The sequence below is a fragment of the Nilaparvata lugens genome, chromosome 5, assembly GCF_014356525.2.
Source record: "Nilaparvata lugens isolate BPH chromosome 5, ASM1435652v1, whole genome shotgun sequence".
In the NCBI taxonomy this organism is placed as follows: domain Eukaryota; kingdom Metazoa; phylum Arthropoda; class Insecta; order Hemiptera; family Delphacidae; genus Nilaparvata; species Nilaparvata lugens.
Genome location: NC_052508.1, coordinates 50,357,368 through 50,370,224, shown reverse-complemented (window position 1 = coordinate 50,370,224; position 12,857 = coordinate 50,357,368). Strand labels below are relative to the sequence as shown.

Below are 12,857 nucleotides of genomic sequence, written 5' to 3'. Positions count from 1 at the left end.
TGAAAAGAAGACCTTCATGCCACACTTTATCAAAAGCTTGCCCTATATCAAGGAAAGCTGCTGAACAAACTTTTTTCTCTTCAAGGCTCTTCTCTATTACATTCACAATCCTATGCTCTTGGTCTATTGTTGAGTGTTTCACTCTGAAGCCAAATTGGTGATATGGAATTATGTGCTGTCTCTCAATTATTGGTTTTAGCCTACTCAGTAAAATCCTTTCAAACAACTTGGCAAGCACAGGTAGCAATGATATTGGCCTATATGATGATACTTCATGTGGCTCTTTACCTGGCTTGAGTAGCATTATAACTTCTGCTACTTTCCATATTCCTGGTAAAAATTTGAGTCTGAAAGAGGCATTCAAAATGTGTTAATTTTACTATTGCTTTTCTTGGTAGGTGCTTGAGGACTAAGCCAGTTATCATTTCGAATCCAGGGGTCTTTTTGTTATTCAGATTTCTTATTTCTCTTTTCACCTGGGTTTTTTTATTTTCTTAGCTGCCTTCCAGAGTGGGTAGTCTGTACTGCGTTCTGCTGTTAAGTTTATCAAGCAATTATTGATTGATTCATTCTTGATACATTGAATCTCTCTCCTTAGTTCTTGAGTTAGATTGTTTAAAACTATTTTGTCTTGAAGAGAACGTGATTGCTGCCATCTCCTTCTTGCTCTTCGTTTTTCCACAATCATTTCTCTGATTTCCGCAGGGTAATTATTTCCAGTGGTTCTTCTTCTGAATTGTGGAGTATTACACCATGCTGCCTGTTGGATATCAGTTACAAACTTCTCTAACTCCCGATCAATCTGTTCTTCGTTTCTTAATGGCGAGTTCAACTCTATTCTTTCATCCAGCATCTTTTGGAAACCATCCCAATCCGTGTGGCTGTTGACTAGCGCAGGACAAGCATTTTCCTTCTGTAGAATTGAATCACTGAGAGTCAAAATGATGGGTGAGTGGTCCGACTTTAGATCGAAAATATCCTCTAAATGCAAATAATTTACCGATATATTCTTTGTCAGAAAAAAATCTATATGATCTGGGATTTTCCTCGTATCGGTGGGCCAGTAGGTTGGTTTACCAGTTGAAAGAGCTTCGCACCTCATCTCTCTCATTGCTTCATAGAGCTGTCTTCCCTTGTGTGTTGTTAAGCGCGATCCCCAATGCGCGTGCTTTGCATTGAAATCTCCACCAAGAATGAATTTGTCTCCTAACATATCAAGCAATGATAAATATTCATCTTTTCTGATGGAATATCTGGGAGGACAGTAAATAGCTGCAACAACAAAATGATAATTGACTGCTCTCACTGCTACACCTGTCAATTGTATTCTATCACTTTCGAGTTTCACTTGTTCATGATGTTGTAGATTGTCTCTGATGATGATGGCACTCCCACCCCTTGCGACATTGCTGGGATGTAAAGCATGATGGATCCTATAGCCTTTGAATTTTATAAACGACTGCTTTGTAAAATGAGTCTCAGATATAAGACATATATCTATTTTTTCTATGTTTAGAACTGCTTCCAACTCCTGTTGCCGTTGTAACCATCCATTTGCGTTCCATTCCATTATTTTTAGTGAATGAATCATTTGAATTGCAGTAGTTTACTTTGTTCTAACTTCTGGAATTTAGACTGCAGTGAGGTGATTATTTTTCTTGTCTATCCAGTTTTGCCAAGATGAGCTGCAAAATATTATTGTTATCTCCTATTTCACTTTTTGGCTCTCCCAATTTTGGTCTATTTTCTTTTGAGACAATCTGGGCGAAAGTTAATTTCTTAACCGCGCTTTCATTGTTTGGATTGTGGGTTTGTGTATTTTCTGTGAGTTTTGGTGGAATATTCTTCACTGTGTTCTTCCGTAAATCTGGAATATTTTTTGTTTTATTGGAGTTTCTAATCTTTTGCAATTCGATTGCGACAGTGCAGCCTCGATAGCTGGCTGGATGTGCTTCTCCGCAATGAATACATTTTGGTAAAGCATCACTGGGTTTTGTACAGTCTTTTGTTTGATGTTTACCTGCACACTTTACACACCTAGGCTTCTTGTTACAGTATTTTTGTGTGTGACCGTATGCTTGGCATCGTTTGCATTGCGGTATCAGGTTGGCCTTCTTCAGTGCTTCCACTTCCACTTTGCAACCAACTATAATTTTAAGTTCAAAAACTTTTTATATATTTTCTTCCGCGCTAAATGAGACTATGAGCATATCTAATGGCTCTCTTGTCTTCCACTTTAGCTTATTTACAACTTCTACAACTTTCAATCCTCGTGTCTTCAAATCTCCCAGTATCATGTCTGTACTACAAGAGTAATGAAGTTTTTTAATCATTACTCTTATTGGTCTCGACTGCTTATCTTCATAGGAATGCCAGTTAAATCCGTCATTGATCAGTTCTCTGGTAACATTCCGATAAGTTTCGGAGTCGACTGCATTTATTTTGAACGTTTCTCTACTCAAGAGTTTTATTCTAAATTTGTCAGCTGGCGACACTTTTTTCAAACTCTTAAGGAGTCCATCTAGATTCTTGATACCATCCACTATGATTGGGGGTGGTGGCATTTCTTTCTTCTCTCTCTTCTCCACGTCAGTGGTTTTAGAATTTAAGTTCTGTTGAATTCTTTTTGCAGACACATTTTTGACTTCTGGCGATGGAGTACTAAGCTTCCTCTTCTTGGTAGCCCGCTTAGTACGAGTCCTGATCCATTCTGTTTCTTTGGCCAATTCTTCCTCATTTGTTGAGTAGTTCTCGGCTGCTGAGCTGGTAGGCTGTGAGCTGTGAATCTTCTTCTCAATATTCAGAAATCTTGCTTCTAAATCCTGCACTTTTTTTAACAGTTCTAAGTTGCTCTTCTCCAATTCTTCCTCTTCTCATCGGTCTCTTTCCAGGCGATGAAAAGTTCCTGCTCGGTGGAAGTTTCGAGTTTATTTAATTTATATATTTATCCGGTGAACACTGAATTTCTGATGTATTTAGCATGGTGTTGGTGTCCATACTGACACTGTCGTTAGTGGCTCCCTGTTCTCTTTGCTCTTTTGTAGGAATACTAGGTGGCTTCACTAAATTAGACATATTTTGAAAACATACCTTTCAAACAGCCCTCGTATCAACACTCACGCACACGGAAACGCGAACGCGAGCTTTAGAACGGCCGCGAAAAGCAGGTCGCTTTGCTTGCATGAATTCCGCGGTCGACGACCGATATTCGATGCAATATTTTTGTTCCACTTTTGATGGCGAACAAACTGCTGACTCACTACTTCTACACTACACTATTACTAACTACTCCACTATACGTCCGTTCTCTACGAGTTCTAACGCAATACTGATCATAACTTCATATTGTTCATAAATATTTTGGTACATTATCATTCATTCACAGTCATTTATTTATAAGCTCAACGATATAATTTTGGAGTTGAAATTCAACTCATCTTTATGAAAGTGGAAATTAGACCATAATTGTTTCAAAATTTCATCTTCATAAAGTTGACTATAGTTACTTTTTAGTTGTAGTAGATAGCTGTGATTTGAATCTCGGTTCATCTGATGTAGAATTAAATTGTTGATTCATGTTAATCATGATCAATTATCATATCCAGAATATATTATATTCACCAAGAAAATACATCTTTCCATGAACTAATTATAAATATTTGCACCATCCCTTGTGATGTTATTCTCATTAGCGTATCCTAATTAACATTACTTGAGTGCCACATTATCTCCATTCAGCTGGAATTGCATTTTGAAATTGAGAGTAGGCCTGTGTAGGATATTAGTAATGGCGCATAAAACTCCTCTATACTGGGTGGTAGCCTACATTGTAGACTACTTTTCCTATTCAAAGTTGAAATTTATAATGGCTGATGGAAATGAATAAGATATATGAAATCATCATATTTATGTGGAATATAATACGTATATATGGCAAATGTGAAGGTCATCACACCGTCGTAGTGTACCTAGGGATACGTATTTTGAAAGTAAATAGTAGCCGAAGTTTCTCCTAAAGTTGATAAATCTATCCAGATTTAACATTATTGAAGATTTAAAATTAGGAAATATGACAGCTATGTCTTCTGAAGACGCATTTCAAGCTACGCTATGGCGGTGTGTGATGGCCTTTAATGGAAACATAGCTTTTCTCTAAATGATTGAATGAATAATTTTACTGCAACAATTATTCGTTATTTCATACCTACTGAAAATACATAAGTCGTCATCTCTCTCGACAAAACAAAACAAATCACAGTTTGATTAAATAATATATAATATATAATTATAGGTGTTCGTTCAGCAGTAAGTACAAGTTATTTTGTGATGTCACTGCTTCACTTGATAGAATTATTTTGTAACTTACTTTTTACTTATACTTTTTGTAACTTACTCTGAGTTTCTAGTGTCTACCAACTAGGCTGGCCACTAACATTAATACATTCATAATAAACAAGTATGTCATGCATGTTTATCATGCACATACACGTCATGTTCATCATGCATGAATATTATTCATTATCAACGAGAGGCTTCTAAGTTCTGTCATGAAATGAACAACCAATGACAATAAATAAACCACTGGGAAATTACAAATTATATTGATGGAAAAATTATTCAACCTCAAATAGAGCAGTGAAGATAAAATAAACAAAAAAATCAGAGATACAGAAACGTAACCTCGAAAAATTCAGCTCGAAGCGTTTCGCTGTGATTACAGCTGTGATGACACAACTATGTATCATGCATGTTCTATCGCTTGTGGCCAGCCTGATTCTTTCAACTATGAATTATAATAATTATTGAAATCTACTTTTTAACTCGACGGGATTTGCTTTTGTATGTATGTGACGCATTTTCGGCTGAAAATCAACTATACGTGCGACAGAATTTATTTCGCGCGTCTTCACAAATGCATTGTTTCTTATGGGGAGCGTCTATTTCGCTCATGAAGTTAAAAGACCATAAAAGACTATGCATCTGGCTAATGAGCGAAAAAAATTCTGCTCATCTGAGAGTCCGTATAGTTGGGAATTTGGAGGAGGCTGTGGTTTACAGATTTTTAGTAGCATTTTTTGAAAGAGTTTGCAGTTTCAATGAAGAATTATTGTTAAAAGTGATCATAAACTTTCACCGAATGTATCTGTGTTGTGACGAAATTTTGGTTCATAACAACCAAAAACTGTACCTATGTGTGTAGGTCCATTCAACTCTTATCAATCACCCCTCCCATTAATCACCCACAAGCCATGGACGTGAGTTGACATCATCGGAGGGTAATAATAAATAATCCGATTACAATTGAGCCTTGCAAGAGTCAGCCGTTCATGCAAATAACATTGAAGCAAATAACCCATCATTTGGAATTAATTTTCTCAAGGTAAGGTATTTGAACACACTTGAAGACCTAAAGTTGGTGGAACATATAAGTAGTAGGATCGTCGTCAATTCCAAGTTATTGATTTTACTTCGATTGGGAAAGTAAGCGTTATCTCTCTGTGATTGGTTGAAAGTTCCTAGCACCTGATTGACTGAGGTTGTCAATTGAATTAAAATAGGCTAAACCAGTAATGTTAAACCCTTCAAGTTAATAGCTATTCAATTGAGTCGCTTGAATGTTGAGCAACATTTCAATTAAAATTTGACCATATTATATTTAATCAAAATTTCAGGAAACAACGTCACTGGGAGTATTCAGCATTTCCTTCCATATTGATCAAATTGCATGTGAATCTAACTAATGAAATTGCTAGTCTTGTCTCTAAAACTTGCATCTTGCTCCAAGTTACTTGTCTATCTAAACACATTCATTCAAAATATTGTGCCTTAGATTGCAATGTTAACAGAAAAAGCAATTTGAGGGTTGGAGCTACTACTATAACCGTCAAACTGACATTGTTTGTGGCTTGTAACTACAGTACTGACATTTTTATATATTCTGATACTCTGTTCCTTATCAAATCTCTGGATATTTGTCGTATTTGAATGCATGATCTATAATTTTTTCCAATATTTGTACATCAATCCACCAATCGCTATCGTTTTCGCTCTTCTGATCAAGATCAACTGTCATTGATAAATTTGGTTTGGTGTCTTCTAATATTCTATCTCTCATCAATCATTTGCAATGTTTTCCGATCTTTCACTGGATGTTAGGGACTCAAAAAATAGAATTTCTAGTTAATTTACTACTCCTGTGTTATTCTGTAAGACAAATAAAAATAGAAACGTGTTGTAGAAGCTTACAGAAATAACACAGGAGTGGTACAACAACACTTTTCTATTTTTATTTGTAATCCATGTTTGAAATTTGCATAAACAAATCTATTTGATCATTTCTTATTTATGATTTCTCCATTCAAGAGGGTGATCATCGCAGTACTCTAATTGCCAAAATTCCGTCTAGGCTATCTCAATGCCGCATCCACATGTTGGCCCAATAAAGACCAGCGCCAGTGTGTGAATTGGTAGTTTGCTAATGCTGGCCTAGATGTACACTAGGCATTACCAGGCTGGGCCAGCGGCTGGGCCAACATGTGAAGTATGCATTAGATTCTGCCCAGTCGTATGAATAGGTGAACCAATTGCATAATTATTATTGTCGATCTCTATGCATTGATGAATGCACTTTGTTAGTATTTTTACTGACACGTTTCTCTGTTTCAGACTGTGGTGGAGCTGTGGCGGATGATCCCCTGCTGATGGTTGAGACGACTCTCAGCAGCACAGATGTCACCAAAAAAGAAGAGGTCAAAGAGGAGTCAGAATCCGACTCGAAATCGTTTCCCCTTATCAGCGCTGAAGAGGTCCTGCAGGAGAATTTCGAAAGTTTGTCGAAAATGCTCCTCGAAAAATCCGACGATAACAATTTAACCTACATCTGCTTCGAATGTGGAAAATTGTACGAGAAAGCGTCCATGTATCTTCTGATCAAACTCGATTTCGGAACCTCTTCCCAGTTCAAGTGTCCCCACTGCGAATTTGTATCCAAACGAAAAGACAATTTAAAACGACATATTGTATTTAAACACAGCATCAAATAAATTGATCCTCTCCTTATTTCATTCGAAATTATGTTTGTTCATGTAGCCTATGATTCATTATTATTTGTTCTTCCATTGTAGCATGTTAAAGTATGTTCTTATTGTGGGTTGTCTCTAAGGACACGACAAACATTTGTTTTCAACATATAGCATAAAAAATGAATCCCTTCCATCTTCTGTACATGCATAATTTTTTATGGTTCATCACAAATGAATTGAAATAAGGAATGCGTATGAAATCGTGTTGATGTATATTCACTGTGAGTTATAAAGAAACTACATATTGCTTCCATATGCGTCATTTATAATGATATAACCATTCATTTATTATGATTTTCCATCTTTAATGTGGTTTATTTTAAATCGTTTAGTTTTATCCATTGTAAGAACAAGGGTCTTTATCAGTAGGCCTAAGTCTTTGAAAATAGAATAGATTTATTTATTAATACATGCATTTCTATCAACAACACAGCACGCAATTGGTCAGTATTTACTGCATCACTCAATACAAAATTATGACAAATCACTGTATTCATAACAAATCTGTTCAAATTATTTCTACAACTATCGTGAAAAATCTTATTATTTCTATGAAAAATACAATTATTTCAACTGACTTATTGCTCACGAATTTCAGATGAAATAAATAACGTATAACTATTATTGAATACGAATTGCAATGAATTTTCAATTTCTCATGGTAAGTTCTGATAGATTGCGTGATTGCTGTAACCTTACCGATTCTAATTGTAAAATAAACTTTTATCATATTCATTGTGAGTCTGTTTTGGAGAGACAATGAGAAACAGGTCATTATATCATTTACAGCATAAAATGATCATTTTAGAACTAGAAGTTCTATTAATTTGACATTATTTATATATTGAAACTGCACTTGTAAGTGTCCTGATTGTGACTTTTTCAATTAATCAAGGACAATAATTATAAATATCCACTCATCACTCATCTTCTCCTCATAAAATGAAAAGTCATAGTTTCATTTATTAATAATTTTGTTACATCATATATTTATTTATTGCTAGTTATATTTTTATATTGTTTTGGTTTGAGGTTTGTAAATGATGGTCAATGGCTGAACTGTTCATATGAAATATTGCACAAAATCTTCCTATTTATTGTTTTTTTAATGATTACACTAGATATAATTTGTATCATTATTATTATTATTAGTTGTGTATAATTTATATATATTGAGAACAATTAACATTGCATATAATTTGTTAATACCGAATTCACTATTTTATGTAAAACTGATGCAATATCTCTACTTCATCAATCAAAAGAAGTGATGAAGTTTTTTGTAATATATCAATAAACTTTCATTTATTTTATTTGAATGAAATTGCAGGTATGTGAAAGGAGTGACGGAAATTGTATTTTTTAATTATCATAAGATTTTTTTAGAAATTGGATACGAATTCGATTTTATTGAAAATGAATTGTTATATTTTGTATTAGTAGGTAACATAAGCAAGCAACCAAATATTGTGACGATGCCTTGTGACTTAATAATCAATTCTACCAATAGTTAATAGGATTGTAGATAATCAAATTGAAATATGATGTATTTTCATTCTATGTTACATTATTAACTTACCACAGATATATTCTACAATCATTAGGTCTCAAATAGACATCGGAGCTCTTCAAAAAAGTATTTGAAGATAAGTTAGTCAAAAATGATGTTGATCGCTAATATACAAAAATTATGATTATTTAAAATATTCTTGTACTAATTATTCTTAATAACTTATATTTTGTAATTTATGTATAATTATGCTTTGTTTATATTTACAAAAGTTGATCTTTCTCATAATTTGTGATTCAAGTGATAATAATAATTGGGAAAATTCAAATAAATAAAGTAATTAATGCTTATAAGAAGCTTCTGCATTGTAAGAAATTGAAAATGTTGATAATATATTAATTTTATCATAAAATAATGCTTGTCAGTGTATTGTTGACATTAATTCACTCAACATTTCTATGCATTTATTTATTGTTCATTCCTTATATTTCATTCAACTCTTCACAAAATTATGATGTTATAAATTGATTTATAATAAAAAGCATGTTTTAGAAAACAATTTTTTTTTCATTTTCCTCGTACAGCTTGGTTGTAGCCTACTACTGTATTTACATATTCTATAATCAATTTCATCTCATTGAATTAATGTTCAGTAATTTCAATTTCAAAATGTATGTTTCTATAATGATAGATGAATGAGAATTGAATCCTCCATAAGAGGTAGAACTTTCAATAATTCAATTCAATTGAAAAATTAATTCATTTCGCATAACATATTATAAAAACATTGTACTTTCTAAAAATACCGGCTAAAAATACAAAAAAAGGAAATACTAATGAAAATCCACTTTGAAAAGCAACTTATTTTAACATCATTTGTTTTGCTTTAGAGGACAAAAACAAAAAGCGAAATAAAGATGGGCACATCTAGGCATAAGCTCTATTGGAGTGCACTTCTATTAAAATAAAAATAATAGTAGAACTATAGAATAATAGAAGAATAATACTAATAGTATTAGTAGAATAATAGAACTCTTGGTGGCTTTTTATTGGGGAATTAATTCTCAACATTTAGTGTACATAGTGAATGAAATTATTATGTTTTAATAAATTTGTCATCCAATTGATTGCTGTATAGCTGTAATATATTTCCGGAAAGGTTTTACGGTAGATAGATCAATCATATGCCCAAAACGTCCATTTTTCCAATTAATACTGGAGATAATTATTTCAATTCCTGTTTTCCATTGAAGATTTCTATCAAATTCATTTAATGATCTCAAAACTTATCCAGAAATCACTTTCAATATCTCAGAAATTACTTCTCCATTATTTTTTTTTCAATTACCTTTACATAAATATAAAAGAGCTGCGTGCAAGGTCCAAGTTCGAAGTGAATGAATCAACCGAACGTTTTAACTTGATAGAAACACATTATTAAAAATATGACAATAGTTCATTATTCGAATTAATCCAGTAGCTGCTCATATTAGCGGTAAACTTAGACTGTACAAACGGCATTGTAAGTCTCGCAAATAATAAACAGGCGACAGTAGTAAGTAGGCTAGCCTACATACACACTGGATAAGAACTATAGTTTTCACATAAACTCCAGTCTATGCTAGAATTAAGGTACTTTACACTCGAATTAATGAATCCTGTGGTTTAGGAACCCCATAAAAATGTTTCATTAGTTGTTCCGATACAAAGTAGTATCGTTATTTTTATTCCATTATGAGATTCACTTTAAATAATCCTCATTCAGAAAATGTTGACAGTTTTAAGTGATGCAATCCAGCTGTTATAAAAACGATGACCTGAAAATGGAATGTGAAATTGTCAAAGACCTTAAAGATGCATAGACTCACATGCAGCGCTAGTGTCGTACTTGGAATTGAAATCCGCCTTTGAGGGGGCAACCCATAAGATTATTACATACCAATGCCACCAATGCCTTTGCGATCTGTAGTATTACAAATAAATACTATATCGTGCTAAAATACCCCAATGGCGACCTTCAATTTCAAGTAAGAGCTATCATTGGGAAGGCATATGCATTGTGGGTCTATATCTCTTTAAGGTCTTAGGAAATTGTTAATGGGGCATTTTCATATTTTCATCATAGTGAGATATGTGCTCTTCAAACTGTTTTATTCCTTTTATATCAATCAATACTTCTCATTTAAACAACGATGACAGATCAAAGTGAACCGATCACTATAGTGTATGTACACCTACTACTGTCAACTGTTTTGTTTCGCTACTCGATCATTCAAACTTCTATCACATTTTCTAACATGTTTTCTGTGAACTCAGGTAGCATTAGCTCGGAAGCAACCGGCCGGAGACTGACCTGTGAGTCATGTGACCTGCAGTTCGGCAGTGAAATGTCCCTTGCGTTGCACAAGTGCAGTCGGTTCCGATGCGAGCAGTGCGACAAGGTCTACTCCCTCAAATCCACGCTCACCAACCACCTGAAGTACGACTGCGGGAAGCTGCCTGCATTCAAGTGTCCCTACTGCACATACGTCACCAAACGCAAGGGAAACTACAAAACGCATTTGGCTGTCATACATAATACAATAAGTCGACACATGGAAATCAATGAGAAACTGCATTCATTCAATGCTAATTGATAAATAATCATTATTGAACGAAAATCCATAGTCATATGCTGTAAACCATCCCGAAGACCTCTGCTACTGCAAATATGGACTTATTTTGGGTAGTAGCTCTCATCGAATTTTCGTCTAGTTGTTAACCCTGATGTTAATATTTGCAGTAGCAGATGTATTCGGAGTGGTTTACAGCATTTAACTTTGGATTTTCGTTTAAATTTCTTCTTCTTCTTCTTCTTCTTTTTCTTCTTCTTCATTTCACGGTCAAGTAGGCATCATTGCCTGTTCCGAACCTCATAGTCTCTATAATCGGACCATCTTTTTCTTGGACGTCTTCTCTATCTCTCTTTCTCGTTTCCCAACTGGTTGGTACAATAAGGACTGCGTTAAGGATTTTCGTTCAATAAAAATTATAATTTATTGTAGTATTGCAATTTTTAGTGATGTAGTTATATTCTACATATTTCCTATTTTTATGGTATTCTAATTTCTAATAGCATTTCAATTTTATTTTAATATTTTTAAATATTTATATTGAATCATTCTAATTATTGGGTTATGGAAGTAATTTTTGGTAGAAATTCTGTTTGCTTCCATGTATTCATAATTAAATAATATAGTAGAATTCAATGAAATGGAATACGGTAGTAGTTTAGTTTTAAAATCGCTGCAACAAAGCCTCAAGAGCTTCACACACAAGTAAGTGTGCAAACATAGTGCAGCAAGGTAGCTTCCAGCTTGAGAGTTTCAAATGTAAATCATGTATTTAAATGTTGCCGCGCTCCACTATTTGCCACCAGAGTACAGCACCATTTAATTATCACTTGCAAGGTGACCTTGATTATTTGCATGTTACATCACATTCAACACTCTCAGCAAGTCGCGGTAGATGTCAGGATGTCACTAAATTACTGGCAATGATCCAGTCATTGATACAGCCTAGATTATAATATAATTAAAGATAATCGATACTGAGCTGAAGTCTTCATAATCGACCTGACCGTGCGGTTAGCTAAGAAGTTCAGAATTTATGAAAGTAAGAACGAACAACAGCTTCAAAAAAAATATATATATATAATATGATGGGTTTCAATGAGCCTTATCTGTTGCTAGTGTGATATATAACAACTAAAAATAACATAACATGATGTAATGTTGTTTGAAATAAGTGCAATTAATATTTTAAAAAGCTTTACTCTGATTACTATACTATAGTTTATATAAATTACTGTAGTTTAGTATATAGTTTATTTATGACTGTATAGTTTAGTCTAGAATAATTATTGTAAACTGCTAATTTTGCAAAAAGATCACTGCTGATCCTGTTAAGTCCTATGCGATCTATGGGAACCTGGAATTGGATAACAATAAGATAAGTTTTTTGTAATGAACAAAATTCACATTTTGCTGAGGAATATTTCTTCAGTATTACACTATTTTTTATGTGACAATAATTTATTTGTATTGTGGGATTTTAATTGCTAATTCCATGCTGAGGTTCTATCACTAACTCGATAAGCTATATTTTGTAAAAATTAGCCAGAAAATGTTGCTTGTTTATTATATTATTCCATGATATGTATGGAAGTATGACTAAATAGGAGTATTTTTGTTTAATCGAACAATGCTTTATCAAACTAGCTCTTG

General features: G+C 33.7%; 1 protein-coding gene across 4 annotated transcripts in view; it reads left to right on the top strand.

The window, feature by feature from the left end:
• LOC111063080 (longitudinals lacking protein) overlaps positions 1-12,857 on the top strand; it is a 592,348-nt gene that overhangs the window by 567,416 nt on the left and 12,075 nt on the right. Inside the window, exon 5 of one of the 4 annotated variants that reach the window (XM_039428577.1) lies at positions 6,667-8,327. The exons of the other annotated variants lie outside the window; for them this stretch is intronic. Within the exon in view, the coding sequence (XP_039284511.1) occupies positions 6,667-7,043 (377 nt within the window). The 3' untranslated portion in view covers positions 7,044-8,327. Of the gene's footprint in view, positions 1-6,666; positions 8,328-12,857 lie in introns of those variants that run through there. 4 annotated transcript variants of the gene reach the window in all.